This window comes from Zootoca vivipara, chromosome 2, assembly GCF_963506605.1.
Source record: "Zootoca vivipara chromosome 2, rZooViv1.1, whole genome shotgun sequence".
NCBI lineage: Eukaryota > Metazoa > Chordata > Lepidosauria > Squamata > Lacertidae > Zootoca > Zootoca vivipara.
The window spans coordinates 90,022,968-90,040,322 of record NC_083277.1 but is presented as its reverse complement, the minus strand read 5'-3'; the positions used below and the strand labels follow the sequence as shown (position 1 = coordinate 90,040,322).

General features: G+C 43.1%; 1 protein-coding gene across 2 annotated transcripts in view; it reads left to right on the top strand.

The window, feature by feature from the left end:
* The first annotated feature begins 16,101 nt into the window (after nucleotides 1-16,101).
* The window catches only part of MGAT5B (alpha-1,6-mannosylglycoprotein 6-beta-N-acetylglucosaminyltransferase B), a 170,181-nt gene continuing 168,927 nt past the window's right edge, over nucleotides 16,102-17,355 (top strand). For both annotated transcript variants that reach the window (XM_035107960.2, XM_035107959.2), the window contains exon 1: nucleotides 16,102-16,169. In XM_035107960.2, the coding sequence (XP_034963851.2) occupies nucleotides 16,102-16,169 (68 nt within the window). The remainder of the gene's footprint in view (nucleotides 16,170-17,355) is intronic.

Here is a 17,355-nt window from a genome sequence, read left to right as displayed (position 1 = left end):
GATGTTAAGATCAGCCGAGGGGGCTCTCTTGGTAGTCCCACTGCCCTCATAAGTGTGGAGAATAGCAGCCCAGCAGGTGGTTTTCTCTGTGGGAGCCCTTAAATTGTGAAACTGCCTCCCCACAGAGGTGTAAGGGCTAGAGCAGGCACCCCAAACTGCGGCCCTCCAGATGTTTTGGCCTACAACTCCCATGATCCCTAGCTAGCAGGACCAGTGGTCGGGGAAGATGGGAATTGTAGTCCAAAACATCTGGAGGGCCAAAGTCTGGGGGTGCCTGGGCTAGAGTAACCCAGTCAGATGGGGTGGGGTACAAATCATATTAACAACAACAATTAGCATCTTCATTATTTAGTTTCCATCATAATTTGAACACACATCTCTCTTAAGTTAAGGCATTTTGCTGGGACCCGCCCCCTTTGTTTCATTTTTTTACTTGCCCTCCCTCTCCCAATTGTATAAACAGTTTTTAATTGTGTGATTATACTGTTGTAATCCATGCTGGGACTTTATGATGAAGCGCAGGTAGGAACTCAAATCAAGTCACTCAGTCACTCACTCAAATGGCTTACTCACCTCAAGTGTTTGGGAACACTCAGGAATATTTGGGCTTGCAGGGCCAGACCAGTTTTGTTGGAAGCTATTCAATAAGTTGAACCTGAATTTTCAGGAATGTTTATTTTCTTCTTAGAAAGTTCCAGATAAGGGAGTTTGTGGTGGGTCCCACAAGGCTTGTGTATAATGAACAGAACAAATAATTGGTGTTGAATGGGGGAACAAGGGCTGCCTGCGGAGGGTTGTCTGCGGGCAGAAACTGTATGCTTTGTTCTTGGGGGAGGGAGAAGAGAAGAAGCAAAAGCTGGAGGGATTTATTATTTGGCTTCATCTTCCCAGCAGCCAGCTACAAAACAAAGCCCAAATGGTGATACATGGCTATGTTAGGCCCGTAAAAGAACTGAGGGAGCAGAACTGAATAACCATGACATGAAATGAAGATATATAGCATCCTTTGAATGATGATGCATGGCTTTATTATAATGGCCTTCGTTTTGAGCGTGCGCTTGGATACACAAAAGGGGGGGGGAGGGAGGAAATGGCTCTGAGTGAAGCACAGAAGCTTAGCCTGGCCGCAGACGCGTGATAACTAGGGTTTAGGTGATGGGCATGGATTCCCAGGACACAGACTTGTCGGAGCTGGTTGCACCTCATACAGGAGCACGTGAATGAAGATCTGTGTGATGAGGAGTCAGGTGACTGTGGCAGCAGCAAGCGTTTCCTTCCAACAGCTCTTATACCTGCCTGAGTGCCAAAAGTCCCTTCCCAGCCTTCTCTCAGTTTGGCTGCCACTTGCCCTCTTCCATACCCTCCAACATTTCTCTAATGAAAATAGGGACATCCATCCATCCATCATCATCACCACCACCACCACCACCATCACAACAACAACCACCGCCCAGAGTGCCCTCGCCATACAGGGCTGCCTTCGGATATCTTCTAAAGGTTGTATAGTTCCTTATTTCCCTGGCTTGGGGGAGTCACATAACTCCACACCCTCCAACATTTCTCTGATGAAAAGAGGGACGTCCTAAGGGGGACATTCCTGGATCAAATCAGAAACCAGGACGGCGTCTGTAAATCTGGGACTGTCCCTGGAAAATAGGGACACTTGGAGGGTCAGCTCTTTTCTGCTTGCCCATCAACTGGTAGCACCCACCTTCTTCTCAGAGCAGCAGAAAACAGCTGCAGTGTAAAAGGAATGTTAAGAAACTGGGAAAGAAGATGCAATAAACCCCACATCTGAACGCAGCCCGTGTTGCCTTTGCAAAATTCAGAAGGGAGCAGGATGGGGACAAAAGTAGAATTAGTGGACTCTGACTCCAACTGCCTTCTGCCCTACTTGGTTCAATGGGTACCAGCCCCCCAGCCTGTCAGGCATATGTCCCCAAAAGCTCCAAGTACTTCTTCCAGGTTGTGGAAAGCACTGAAACCTGAAGACATAGTTGGCACAAAGCAACTTGGCAAAGCCGCAATGGCTTCTCTTGTCTTCTTCTTTTTACACATTTTTCACCTATGTGCATTTTTGTATGCATTCTTTGGTTGGAGGACTGAATTGCAAACTTTGGAGAAGTGTGCATTTTGAAGGAGAGCAGTGTTTCGATTTGCATGTTGGCTCAGGAAGTGCAAATTTGGTAAGCTCATATCAAAAATGCAAACTGAGCAGATTTCTCCTTCATCCCTGGTAGTTGCTACTTTTTGTATCTTTTAATATATATTTCATAAGGGTGTCCTCTCAATATCCATGGAGCTATTGCTCTAATTTCTTGCAAGCTATTGTCAAATACTGCCACAAAGAGCCACATTATGCCTTGGGTATGTCAATAAAAAAGTCATGCCTTGCCCTTACTGCAGAATCAAGTCACAGTAATTCAATCCAGTTGCCTTCCCCATGAAAGCAAATGATGTTTTATGATAATACTGGGAGGACAAAATTGCTTTTGAGATTGAAAATTGGTAATGCACAGGAAGAAAGGGACAGAGATGAAAGGAATGGTTAGGAACTGGATGTAAATCTGATGACATAATGGAAAAGGCTACAGAAAAAGGATTATTGTAATGAAAAGTGAACACTGGGCAGTGTGTGTGTGCGTATGATTTCCATTATATGTCTTAGACAATGGTGGGGATTAGTGATACATATTAGCTGTATGCCTGTAGCATTGAGTAAGACCTGAGTAGACCTGAACAAGGGTCCCTGTTAGGCTCTCTTACTCATGAGTAGGACCCTGGCAGAGACACATACCCGACTGGCATGTTCTCTCTCTCCTGGTTGATCGTTCGGGAGATTCAAAAGCATTCTTCTGCCCAAACATCATAGCAATTGATGCCAATTGACATCAGCACACTTATGGATCCGCAGAGATTGCACAATTGCGCAACAGACCTCAGCAACTCAGCATTTGGCTAATCTACGTTTATTTACATATAAACACACATGGAACACTGCAACATGGCTCCCTCTCTCTCTAGCATCAGACAGCAAAAAGAATGAACAAAGGACAATAGTCCTACTTCAGGAACACAGTAACACAAACATCCTGTCTTTGTCACTTCCCACTGTGTGGAGTCAAAACATACACAGTCATGTGATAGACAACAATACCATGAATGCAAACATGGGGAATGAATCTCCAAAAGTCCCAGCATTCAAATGGTAAATCATGGCAACATTGGTTTCCGTTTGGGAAGAGTTAGCTCCATGGTGTCATTGTTAGAAAAACACAGGGGCCTAATTTTAATAGTAGAGTCCCTGCCTCCCTCTTCTCCCCTCCCTCCCTCTGCAAGTCAGGCAATGAAGAAAGACAGCTTAAGCATCGACACTGCCTAATTTGTAACAACACCAATATATATAATTTCAAAAATATTGATTTTTCAAGGCCATCGTTTTGCCTTTTGCCTTCAGTAGGGAGATGATAGATCACTTTATTACCCTATTTGGGCTTTATATCTATCAAATTAAACAGGCAGTGAAGTGGTAGTTAATTAAGATTATGTTTTGTCAGGTAGCACAGCAAAGAGGAAATGTGGTTGCACAGCTAATGCCTCAGAGAGAAATTCCTAGCCTATAGACTTAACAGCATTCTCTGAGTCATGGTCCTCAGGTAGCAAAAAGGGACATTATCCGTGCACGTAAGGGAGAGATCAGCAGACTTGGGGGGGGCCCTCAAGGTTTGCAGAAATAAAAAAAAAACCTTTTGGAAAGGGTAGGACAAACTTCTTTTTTTAAAAAAACAAAATACAAAACAGTGGGCTGAGCAGATGGCAGCTTCCCTCTATAAGAATTTGTCCTATGGTTAACAGTAAATTTGGACAAATGGTTTAGTTGTGTCCCCTTGTTTGCACACAGAGCAAAATATGTTGGTAGGATCTTTAGTGTACCATGCCGCTTCAGCCTTCATGTCACATGTGGGATGCCATTTTGCATGCTCTTCCGTAAATATACAGTCATACCTCGGTTTAAGTATGCCTCGGTTTGAGTATTTTCAGTTTAAGTACTCTGCGGACCTGTCTGGAACGGAGTAATCCACTTTCCATTACTTTCAATGGGAAAGTTCACTTCAGGTTAACTACAGACTTTCAGAACCATTTATACTCATACCTTGGGTTATGTACGCTTCAGGTTGAGTACTCCACGGACCAGTCTGGAACAGATTAATCCACTTTCCATTACTTTCAATGGGAAAGTTTGCTTCAGGTTAAGTACGCTTCAGGTTAAGTACAGACTTCCGGAACCAATTGTGTTTGTAAACCGAGGTACCTGTGTGTGTGTGTGTGTGTGTGTGTGTGTGTGTGTGTGTGTGTGTAAGTAAAAACAAAACAAAACAAAATAACACATAGGAGAATGATGCTACGGTAGCTCAGCCTCCTCCTGCTATGCTAGGTTTTCTCTCTCCTGGTAATGAGTCTCTCCAATTCATGGGGGAACATTTTTTAAAAAATGGACCTTACCTACAGTCTATTACCACCTCATAAAAAGCACCACACAGACCTGTGGTGCAAAAGATTTATGCTATGAGATTATAGGATTCTACAGCCTTTTGAGCTCTGACATTCTTAGCTGTCATGACTCACAGCCACTGAGAAACCTATACCCCATGACTCATTATAAAGATCGTCAAGCTGGTGGCCGCTTCATCATCCTGTGCTGATAAAGGCCATTGTCCTGATTCCGAACCACCTGCCAATCAGTTTAATTGGATCATGATCCTGAGTTTCAAGTGAAATTGAACATTTGGTCTCTTGATACAGCTCATAATTTTATAAGCCTCCATTTTGTTCTCTCTCAAGAGAGAGCTACAAACTATAGATAAAGTGGAACTGATGTCTGGGCCTCCTCCTTTCACCTGTAACAATGTAAAGATCTTGAGATTCAGGACCCTGAGGCTGAGAGTCTGTTAGCAGGGCCCAGGCATCTTACTCCCTCATTTAGCAGCTTGTGGGCAAACTGAATTGCTGACCTGATCTTCGCTGCACAGCAGTGCCACCAGTATAGGTGGCCAGATGGTGGTACTACAGCTTCTAGGTCTGTGGGAATCAGATGTCACAAGGTGAAGATAGAGCTCCATATATTCTTATAGAGCTTGTGACCATGGTCTGGTTCCTCAAGCCAAATGATTCATTGCTCAGGTGTAGTAGATAATAATAATAATAATAATAATAATAATAATAATAATAATAATAATAATATGTGACCGCAATGCTTGACTGCAGAGGACTTTGGTTTGATCCAGTAGAACTCTTCTTATGTTCTTTAGCCCTTTTAATTAAGCTCTTCTTCATAAGGAAGATATTGCTTTCCTGTTGTGTGTGTGTGTGAGAGAGTTTTTTTTCCAAACAGGCAGTGCATCTTAGAGATGAGTGCCTTGCTTATTTTGAAATTGCCTACATGTCCCCATGTGCTTGACAAAAAAAGTGGAGGTGGCAAAACAACATTATCCTGCAATGCTGAGGGCAAGCTTTCACCTTTGTTAAACCAGACTAGGCAATGAATATTTAATCTCCTCTGACCTCTTTGCTAGAAGTAATTGCCTAAGTAATGCAAATCTGCTCGCTGACTGTAGGCCTACTTTCTGTTTTGTTTCTTTGCTTAACATGACATATTATTTTGAAATTTGGTTGAATCCAAGAGGCAACAAACAGGAACATAACAATGCATTAAGATCAGGAACTAAGGGGGCAGGGAATTTTGATTACAGTCCTTAGTACATCCCGGCCAGCTTGTGAGACAGAGTAAAAAGACAGCCTGAGGAAAAACTCATTAACTATTGAGAGAGTTTGTAACTGAATCACAATAAGAAAAACACCTGCATCACCATAAGATTAGAATGTGGTCAGATGCTTGAAGGGCTTCTACATATGCAATAAACAGCAAGGACAATACCATTTTTTTAAAAAAAAACCATGGGGGAACTCCTTGCCTTCCACACTTGGTGAACAATTTGCCCATAATCTCCCAAATTTGATCAGGCTACAGCTGTTTAGAAGGATCCTTGATACACTTCCAGTTCCATGGTACACAGTAGTTCTCTGTTGTATACACTGAGTATTCATGGCACCTGTAAGTGCCATTTTTGCAGATCAAGGCTGTCAAGTGGGCACATAGAGCAAAGCAGTCCTTCAAGTAAATTGGTACCAAGCCATTAAGGGACCAAGCCAAAACTTACACCTCTCTGAGCCATAGCTATCAACCTCCGGATTTTAAGATAAGGAAATCCAATTGTGCTGTCAACTCCTGGATATGAAAGTAAGGGTGCTGAATAAGGGAATTTCCCGGGGGGGGGGGGGGAGGGAAAGTTGACAGCACTGCTCTGAGCAGAGGTGTATGCAGACAAATGGAAAGACTCATTCATTACATAGTGGTAAAAATAAATAAATCGATATTTTAGTATAGTGGTACTTACCCTTCGGAACTCCCTGTCTATTGACACCAGACAGGTGCCTCTTTTCAGCACTTGCTTAAAACATTTTTGTTTAGGCAAGTCTATGCAGACATGTAGATGCTGATGTGCTTTAATTTCTTTTACTGTTAATTTTAATTATCATTAACTGTTATTGATCATTTTAGCATTTCTTGTAAGCCATTTTTGTATGCAATTTCTTTTGCCTAATATACACGTTTTTGCAAAACAAATTTCCCTACTATAATGCATTTTTATAGATTATCTTTAGTAATAGATGCAGCTAAATGCACATATTCCCCTAATAGATGGATTTTTGTAGATACTGCTTGTCTGGAGAATTTTAATGCAAAATTTGGCGAAGTCTACTTTTTGAACAATGGCTGTGTTTCAATGTATGTATGTATTGTGCTATAAAGTGCAGAGTAGGTAGGCTCACCTCTAAATGTGAATGGAATTGAATTTCTCCCCTATCTCTAAGAACAACAGCTGGCTACAGTTCCTTGTGATGTCCAAAGCTGGGGAACCGTGGTTTGTTTAAACCAGTCTTCCAAACCTTTCTGTCCAATGTGTTAGCTACTTTCAGGGAGCTTTTTACATGGAGAAGCATTCAAAAATGGCATTCTCACCACAGCCTGAAATGAAATGATCTCTTCTACCATCTCATTTTGCTGCATGTGTCAGCTAGCTTTCACCAGGAGTGGAATGGAAGACCCTGTGTTAACATCCTGGGCTCTGCGCATCGGCTTGTAAGCAAGGCTGCATCTTTTTTCCTGAAAGATGCCAACCATTTGCTTGTCTTTTCCCAAGGATAATGATAATAATAAACTCCCTTCCACAGCAATACTCCGAAGAAATAGTCAATTGTTCTGCCTTGTTAAAAGGAAATACATCCAGCTTTCTGAAAACAATGTGTCTCTACATTCTTGTTATAAAAGAAACCCAGGCACAAATTATTTCCCCTCTGTGCCAAGATTTTCTCATAGCACAAAGCATGAAATATATGTTGGGGCAGGGGAAAAAACAAAAGGCAAGATAGCCTTTTAACTCCATTCTCCCCACCAATGTCACACAGAATGTGACCATTCTAAGCTGCCCATACAGGTGTTTCTGGTTTCTCAACAAATACTATTATAACATTATAAATGCTTCAACACTCCTGCATGAGATAATGGACAATTGCCTTTTAATATGCTGTCTGGAATTGCTTTAGAAAAAAAACCATTTTAGTGGCATAAAATATACAAGATTCAACTCCAACTGATATTATGTACAGGAAGAAACTGATTCAGTCCGCAGAGATCAATATGTCTGCTAACAAAAAGCTGTAATTAGACTTGGCTTGTGATTTGACATAAGCTGAAGGGAGGGATAATAGCATAGTGCCAGAGATGAATCCTTTGGGCGCTGAAGGTTGCAGGTTTGATCCCTAGTTAAAAGGGCCAGGAAACACAGGGTGGGGCTGGGGAACCTTTATCAGCTGAAAGGCCGATCTTCTTCTGGGGGGAGCACGTGCCATTGGTGGAGACAGCCAGAGGCAAAAGTGTGCAGAGTCTCTGTAGCTCTATAACAGGCATCCCCAGACTTCGGCCCTCCAGATGTTTTCGACTACAATCCCCATCATCCCTGACCACTGGTCCTGTTAGCTAGGGATCATGGGAGTTGTAGGCCAAAACATCTGGAGGGCCGCTGTTTGGGGATGCCTGCTCTATAACAACCTTCTCTAAGCTGGTACCCTCCAGATGTCCTGGAATACAGCTCTCATCAGCCCCAGCCAGCATGGCCAGTGGTCAGGGATGCTGGGAGTGGGAGTCCAGAAAATTTGGAAGGCACCACTTTTGGGAAGGCTGCGCCAAGAGCCAAGAGTTTTATAGTGTTTTATAGATTATAATTGTTTTATTGATGATTTTGTTAATTAGTTTACATTACTTATGCTGTGATATTCTGTTGTGTTACTTATTGTTTGCAAGCCACTTTGGGAAACATTTGAATTAAAAGCGGCATAGTAATACAATTTTTTAAATTAAAACAAACAAACTGTTTTACCTTTGTACAGCAGGCTAGCACCTGAACATCCCTTTCTATCCTCCATCCAGGCAAACCAGAACATAAGAACTTCCTGGATCAGGTCGATGGCCTGTCTAGTCCAGCATCCTGTTCTCACAGTGGCCAACCAGATACCTGTGGGGAACCAGCAGGCAGGACCTGAGCAGCAGAGCTCTCTCTCCTCCAACTTTTGAGGCAGAGCATAGCCCTCAAGGCTTGTAGCCATTAAGAACCCTCACCTCATGAAGCATTGTTAAAGTTCAAGGAAGATACATTTCAGTCTGGTTAAAAAAAGGAGGAGGAGGATGCAAAGCAGGGCAGGTGGGTGGTGTGGCTCAAGAGGGTGTATAGTTTGGGGGAGAGTCCCACAGTCTAGCTAGAGAGGCCTGGAAAGCAACTGAGGTAGCAGATGATGGGAAAGCTCCTCATCTGAGACATTGGAAAGCTACTGATGTTATAAGGCAGCTTTTCCTCTGAATGGGCCAGTGAGTTCGAAGGGCCACTTTCAGCCCAGCACTAGAATATTCATGTTTGCAAGATCCTGCCTGGTGGCTGCTTTTTTGACACTGCTTCTGCCTTGTCTTTCATGGTTCATTCATATTGATGATGCTGGCCAATTGCGAATTGTGTACTGGATGTGGTCATGCCATGGCCCTATGTAACAAATCAAATTTGGCTATGTAACAGCATGAGTGAGGTCAGTGTCTCTTGGATTACATGCATCCCAAGCAGTCAGTGTTCACTTAATGAACAGGTTACCTAGTTCATAAAATGTGGCTCTGGGATTATGTTATATGGGGTAGGGGGCATATGACATCAGCTGATACAGAGAGTAAGTCAGCGGAAATTTAAATGAACCACTAAGCTTTTCTTAAATATAAATTAATGAATTATTTTCCTGGAATCTTGGACCTAAACTTTCAATGAAAACCAGCCCTCAGTGTGTGTGTGTGTGTGTGTGTGTGCGCGCGCAGTGCCCACCTATGGATAGGAAACTTGTCCCCATTTGTCTCCTTTCTGTTTTTACATTGTGTACTAGGCTTTTACTTCTTTGCAAAGGTTGCTGAAGGACAACCTCAATTTTGACTTACGTTAATATACAACCCCGCTGTATTTTCAGACTGATCTCCAGAATGCCTTTACATCTGGCAGTCTACCAACATGACCTTTAAAAGTACAGGGGGCAACTGACCCTTGCTCTTCTTACTGAAGAAACATGGGGCAGTACATCTGTAGAAAACTCATTTCTTTGTATATCAGATGTTGTCCTACTGGAATTGCAAAGACATTTCCTTTGCTTTTGCTTTGAACTTTGTGACACTGACACTCTGTGGCACGTGTTCCATCGCAAGTGTTTATACAGTTTCACATCCAAAGAGCATAAGGATGGTGGATTCCTTCCTCTTCTAGTTTTCCTTTCTTTGGCTACATAGCTGATCTTCCCTATCTCTATGAACATTGATTCCTCATTCCGAGGAATGTAAGTCTGGAATCAGCTTGGACAGATTTTTAGGATTATATCCAAGAAGGACGAATTGTGGGGGGTGAGAAAATCTGTATGAGTGTGTACACCCAGCAGAAACGTTGTTCACCCCCTCAAATCTCTCCAGAATGTTGTTTCTTCTGACATATATATGCTTCTCCATGCCATCCACGTAATAAGCATGTGCAATTTTGACTAATGTACGTTTTTTAGCAAGCAATCTCCCCAAATATAATGCACATTTGCATGTTATTTTGATGAATATGTTCATTTCCCCTAACATGAACTTTTGCAAACATTGTTTGGTTGGAGAAAAGCACCTGAAAAACTGCCCATTTTGAAGAATGTCTATGTGTCAGTTCTCATATTGTTTCAGGATTTGATAGATATACCGGTAGCTTCAGATGCGAACTGAATCAAATTTCTTCCCCATCCCTAAGCCATAGTGATACCTCACTGGACCCAATCCTGTTATATAGAGATCATCATGGCATGGAATAAGTGGTGCCGGAGTGTGAGGGCTGGAGGAGCTTTGATGCAGAAAAAATGAGAATAAGCTCAAAGTTAAGGGCAACTACTCTGAAGGCAACTGCTGATTGGAAAGGTGCAGAGCTAGACAAAAACCTCCCCTCCTGTGGGATAATATTGTTCCCAAACTAAATAAACTTATTACACTTCATGGTGCTTCTATGACCCACAGCTATTGCCACTTACTCTCTGGAGTTAGTCATACTCAAGAGTAGCTCTAGTGAGATCAATGAATATGACTAACTTAAGCCCATTGATTTCAATGCGCCTCTTCTGGGAGTGACTAATGTTGGATGCACTCCACAGAGTACCTACTTGGTTAGTGAAAGCAACTTTTTACCCTCTCACCAACTGTTTAAGGATATGATCGTCTAGTGCATGGCGTCATCTAGCAATCCTAGAAGCATTAAAGGTCCATCCAGGGCAAGACAAGCAGATGTTGTCACACTTGCTGGGTGGCTTATTCTTGCTTGTAGCTGTTTCAGAGCAGTAAGTGTCCAGTCCTCTGGCTTGAAGGGGGAGGCCAGAACCACCACGCCAGTGCAGGGAGAGTTAGGCACACAAAACCTAAAGTGATCTTTCCAGCACAGCCTGCCAAATGTCTCCATTAGCACATCCCTCCACTTTCCTGCCCTTCAGCTCCTGCTGCAGGGGAAATGTTAATGAATGTTTTGATTCCTTAAGTTGTAGCAAAGCAGTGATAAAGGCCAGGCTGAGCTTTTCGCACATATTCCAGAGAGATTGGGGAATGATCCAACACTGGGCAATGGAGGGGAAACATTTCCCCCAGGCTCTACAGAAATTGCCTATTCATCTAATCCCTAATAACTTCTTAGCCTGTTTCCCCCCCTCACATCACAAAATCTTTCCTTACGGAAGATGATGTTCAAAGCCTCCCTGGAAGGGGGAATCTAATCTCATGGGAAACAATGAAGGATTATGAGAATTCACTTCATATTTTGTGTCTGCCATTTATGATTTCTATTTTTTTAAAAAAGACATTTCCCATTTGTATGCAAAATTGGAAAAAGAAGTCAACCACAAGGTAGCCAAGAGGCATAGCTGCCAAGTTTTCCCTTTTCTCGTGAGGAAGCCTATTCAGCATAAGGGAAAATCCCTTTAAAAAAGGGATAACTTGGCAGCTATGCCAAGAGGGCTATTTAGGGTAATCAGCATTCCACTTCTCATTCCTATTTTAGCCAGATGGTACAGAGAATGAATGGAGGAGATAGTGTGAAGAAGATGTAGCGGAAACATTTCTCAATCAGTTTGTCAACATTTCAACTGGCAACTGAATGCTGCTTCAACACGGGTTGGGAGAGCATTCTTAAGGACACCCGGAGCAGGGCAGCTCCCTTGACCACCGGTTGTTCATGTTGCTTTTGCTTCCTGGGAATGAGAGGGATGGGGGCCAAGGCAGTGGTGAGGTTGATGTGGTACAACTCAGTGCTCCCACTGGTGTGTTTGCACTTTCCCAGCGCCACCACTGCCTTAGCCCCTCCCACTCTACCTGCCAGCAAGCAACAGCGACATAACCCACTGGAGGTCAGGTGAGCAGGGCTGCCCCACCATGCCGCCCAACACTGACTCCACTTAAGGACAGCAAGCTAGCTTAAGCGTGCAAGGCAAGTTGCATGGCACCCTGCATCTTGCCCTCAGCATTTGCTGCCTGTGGTCAATTCACTCTAACCAACGATAGGGTTGACTTTGGAGCAGAGATTTGGGTCACACAGGCTGTGAAGGCAGGTTTGTGGCAGCATGAGAAAAATTGCATCAAACTCTCCACTAAATAAAGGTCTCTATTTGTTTGATTTGGATAGCATTGGCCTGCAGTTCAGCCGTCGCTACACAATGGCTCCCTCTAGACAATGGGTGAACCTGCAAATTAACGAGGAGTTCTTGGCTGGATTTTTTCCCCTAGTTATTAATATTACAGTACAGTAAGTAAAGTTTATTTCTATACCCCTTTGAGCCCAACGGCTCCCAAGGGGTGCGATTATAACAAGGATAATTTGATCTTCACACCACAGGTTTTTCTTTTAAATTATTTGAGGAGCTGCACTAAGAAGAAAAGCAGACAGCTGGTCAACAGTATGTTGGCTGCTGGGGGAAAACGTTATTAGGAAACCGGAGATGTGTTAATATTCTTCTACTTGAGGAATAGAACAGAAACGTCTGGCTGGTAATGATGAGTAAAGTCATATTAAATCATCTCCTAAAGGTTAAAATCCATAAGTACATATGTGCAAATAGACTGGAGAAAGCCAATGAGTAGTCACTGGTGAATGATGTCACAAATAGGCCGGCCAATTGAAAAAGCAGGCAGAGCTTCTGTACCTGTGGTGGTTGTGTAGAAAAGGGAAATTCATCCCCTCTAGATTGTCATGCCAGCTCTTCTCTTTCCAAAGAAACTAGCTGAGGGATACTTGTTCTTAGTCTCACTCTTAGACTATTCATTTAACAGAGATGCCATTTGCCTAGGAGTAATCTGCATTGAATTCACTGGAACTTACTTCTGAGTAGACAGGTTTAGTATATGAGAAGCAATAGCAATTATCATATTCATGCAACTTGACATAGTGGGCTGAGTCCATACAAATACTACAAAATGTGAGCCAGTATGGTCCAAGCTTGGTTTACTGCTTGATATACCACATAACCCACCTGAATATCCAGGCAATCGTTGCATTCTCTTATATCCACTGAGCTCTCTGCTCAGTTAACACAGTTAATTCCTCAACTAGCTGGTATGAATTCCCTTTGACAAACACGACAAAGTTAATCTGTGTAGTCTTCTAAAAATGTCTTGTGACTTTCACACGTTGGGCTTTGTTAAGTATGCTTCTGCATTGATGAGACTAAAATGGAAGCGAGTTCCTTGTTTCTGTTACTCGTGTACAAGCATTATGTCAGAAACAGGTTCCACTACCCTGGTTTCTGTAGCATCCCAGGGATTTACACTCAGGTGAAATCTTTCCCAAAGATGTTCCTTAGGAATCTGAGCCCACACATCATTAATTCACCTTCTTGTGCCAAGTGCCTTCTCTTCCAGGTTCAGTTTGTAAAATTTGCAATGGAAGGACATTGTGGAATGTGTACTAAGTTAACTAGAAAAGCTGATCAGGTTTGGAACCTAGATATTTCTCTTGCATGTGGCTAATACTTTCTTTTATCTCTTGTATTGCCTCCTTTTGATACACTGCAATGAAATTAGGGCAGGAGTGGGCTGACTTCAAGCTTTTAGGATTTATTCTTCTTCTTTTTCTACTGGAACCCTGAGACCCACCCACTGTAGCCAGGTTCAGACAACGTATATTTAGAATCAATGGATTCTGAGCCCAGTAATTTGCTCTGAAGATCAAAACTGAATTGAGCTCAAAGCCCTTCTGCAAAATCCTTCTGTCATTTTACTGCCCATTCACTAAGTTTGGAGAGATCCTTTTTACACTCTTCACAATACCTTTTTGTTTTAACTCGCCTGAACAATTTGGTATTGCCAGCAAGCTTTACTTTCTCCTAGCTCATCCCAACTGTAGATAATTAATGAACGAGTTAAAAAGCACAGTCCGAAAAACAATTCTGGGGTGTGTGTGTGGGGGGGGGGGGAAGGCTCCACTTTCTACATTCCTCCATAGGCAGAACTGTCAATTTACTCATACTCTCTGCTTCCTGTTTCTTAACCAAAAGAGGACATCTCCCATGGCTTCTAAGCTTACTGTGATGGACAGCAGAGCCAGACCAGAGTCTGGTGATGCAGTCTCCCTGAAATCCCACCAGAGCCACTCTCTGATTGGCTACAAAGTCAGCTAGCCACAGAGCGGGGAGGGGAGGGAAGAATAAAAGGACCAGTTTCGGAGGAAGAGAGTTCAGGTTGAGAGACAGGGCTTGATTTAAGAGGAGAGATAGGGAGTAGGATAGGATTTGACTGAGGGAGAACTGGTTCTGAGTTAAGTGAAACATCCATAGCAAGCCTTGCAGCTTAGATTGGGAGAGTGGGTTAAGGGTCTGGGGAAGGTATACAGACTGAACCGGGAGAGGTAGAAACCTGTGGGAATTCAGGCTACCTGGGTCTCAGTATAGCTAGGGGGGTAGAGTTCTTCTAGGTACAGAAGACACCCAAACCAGTAACAAGGGGGTGAGGTGATCAGGTGTAGGATTGCTTAGAGAGTGGTTAGCTGAGGAAAAGTGCCCCTCACTCATGAATCAATGTATTAATCTGTGTCCCCCAATGGGCTGGGCTTGCCCTGCCAGCACTTCGAATTAGACCCAGAAGCTGTTAACTTGTAGAAAGCTTTGGCTATTGACGTAGTGTGCTCTCCCAGATCATTTCTCAGTAACAAGTTGGCTAGCACCCTCTGGAGTGACTGAGGTTCCCAAACCCTTTTCAAAGGCAGCTCCATGCAGAGATTGATGCAGTAACCCAGTCTAGTGGTGCTGGTGTGGTGTATTGTGTCAGCCACATCTTGTTCCTTCAGCATTCTGCCTGAGCATGTATTGGGTTTTCTGGCAATAGAATCATCATCATAATCATTCTTATTATTTTATTTATACCCTGCCCATATGACTGGGTTTCCCCAGCCACTAAAAACATAAAACATCAAGCGTTAAAAACCAGATACAGGGCTGCCTTCGGATATCTTCTAAAAGTTGTGTAATTCTTTATCTCCTTGACACCTGAAGGGAGGGCGTTCCACTACCGAGAAGACAAAAGCCCATATCTGGTGTTCAGTGGCTGAATAGGAAACAGGCACTGCTGTAAGGCTGCTGTGCAATACCACCTTTCAGGTATGCTCTTCACAGTTCATAAAAGCTTAATGCCACAGGGCTATCCCTGCAATTGCCACTAGATGGCATCCAATTCACGACGAAGCCTCTTCCGAATCCTGGCTCCTAAGCAGCGCATCCTTCCCAGAAGGAAACAACACAACCTATTCGCAAGACTCAAAACGGAATGTTTTGGATGGCCGGGATGCTACAAGGCAGATGCCGAGCTGGGATGGAGCTGGTCCCTTTAACCACTGCATCTCCATTCGTGGCTGGGAGTCGCCTCTTGAATAGGAAACAAGCACAGGAAATGGCATCTACCTGGAAGTGCTGAAGCTTGGAGAAGGAAAGGAGCGAGCGTTTGCTGTAGGATTTTTTAAAAAAAATTAAGGTGAACCCTGGGTGAAAACTGGCTGTGATGAAGGATCCTGTGAACAGAAGAGTCTTTGGGTCCAGGTGTGTCCTACCTGGTCAGCAACAGTGGATTTAATACTTGGAGAAGGGAGGGCTGCTGCGTTTGCTACAACAACCTGCATTCAAAATGTGACTAAAACATTGTACGAATCAACACCATCCAGTTATCTTTTCTGGGTTCACACCTATTTCTTCTGAAGCAGACGGCAACAGAGAGGCAGAGCACCTGGGAGGGAACTGAAGATTGGATTTCCTTTAATATACCTGGATTTATTATTAGGTCAATTCTGTATTGCTTTTCTATATACATCCTTAAAAAATAATAATGCCTCCAGCTACGGGCTCTTTATAACAACAGTGATTGGACTTGTTACATGTCTGCTTTCCTTCCTTCCTTTTTTTAAAGTTTGAACAATGATTACAGTGAATTCAGATGGGAAAATAATGGTCAGAAGATGTCTCGTCACCTTGAGGCCTTTTAGGTAAAGTTCTCCTATACATACCTTCCTGTTGGAATGCTGGGGGGTGGGTGGGTGGGGTGATTACCACTTAAAGATTGCATGCTGACAACCCCCCCCCTTTCTAAGGGGAGAGGCCATTTGAGTTGCATGCCTGCAATAAGAAGCAAGTTTGCTTTTGAACTCACCTGAATGCAAATAGGAAGATGCCAGTCCTGTTTGCCAGAGTGTTTGCTAGCTCATTCATGATGCTGGGATTTGTTGGGGGTTATTTTCTCTGGGTGAAACTGATCCTTATTGATATTTGTAGATATTGCAGGGGATCAGTGCAATATAAAACTTTATCATGGTATCCTTAGGTATAGGTTGGTGTAAATTGACGGCTGTAGGCTATGCGATTATTCTGGGTCTATAACATATATTTTCTCATGAGCCTCCCAGTGGAATGAATGAATTCCAGCTACACACTGCTGTGTCCATGTAAAGTTTGCTTTTTTAGGGGTTGTGTTTCAGTTGATCCTCATCGGGCCATTATCATCCCTTGTCTTTGTTTTGGGGCTCCTTTTTCATCCATGCTCAGACTTCCTGCTATCTTCTTTTGAAATGATGTAAGGAGATTTGAAGCTTATTCACTGATTGTTTTATCAGTGGCACTTTTCTTTTCTTGGTTGTGTCATGTAAGGGTGCATAAATGAAAAACACACATACCAAAAGAGCATGAAGAACGAAAAGAAAACCAGGAGCAAGTGAAACTGATTGAACTTGCTCTAGGTGGATTTTAAAGCAAGTTCTTTGTTTCAAAGTTTAGAATGCTGGGTTTTGTTATTCAGATGTGAGGAAGTCTGATGAGCTTCAAAGGGGGAGGGAAACTTAAATTTGCTGTTTGGTCCATCCCCTCCAGGGCTGGACCCCTGCACTTAGCAGCAGTGGTGCTGTCAGAGCAAGACTTTCTAAGAAATACATATCATTATAATACCGGTAAGAACAGCTATTTGACTTAGAACCATTGACACCTGAGTTTGCTTTCCTCCCTTCTTCTCTCCCTGTTCCCCTTTCCTTGTTTGTTGTGTCTTTTATACTGTAAGCTTGCAGGCAGAGACTGTCTTGTTCTAATTGACGGTATGTGAACCACTCTGGGAGCCTCTTTGGCTGAAGGGGGGGGGTATGAATGCTCTAAATACATGCAGTCAGTCAGTCCAGGGCCCCATTC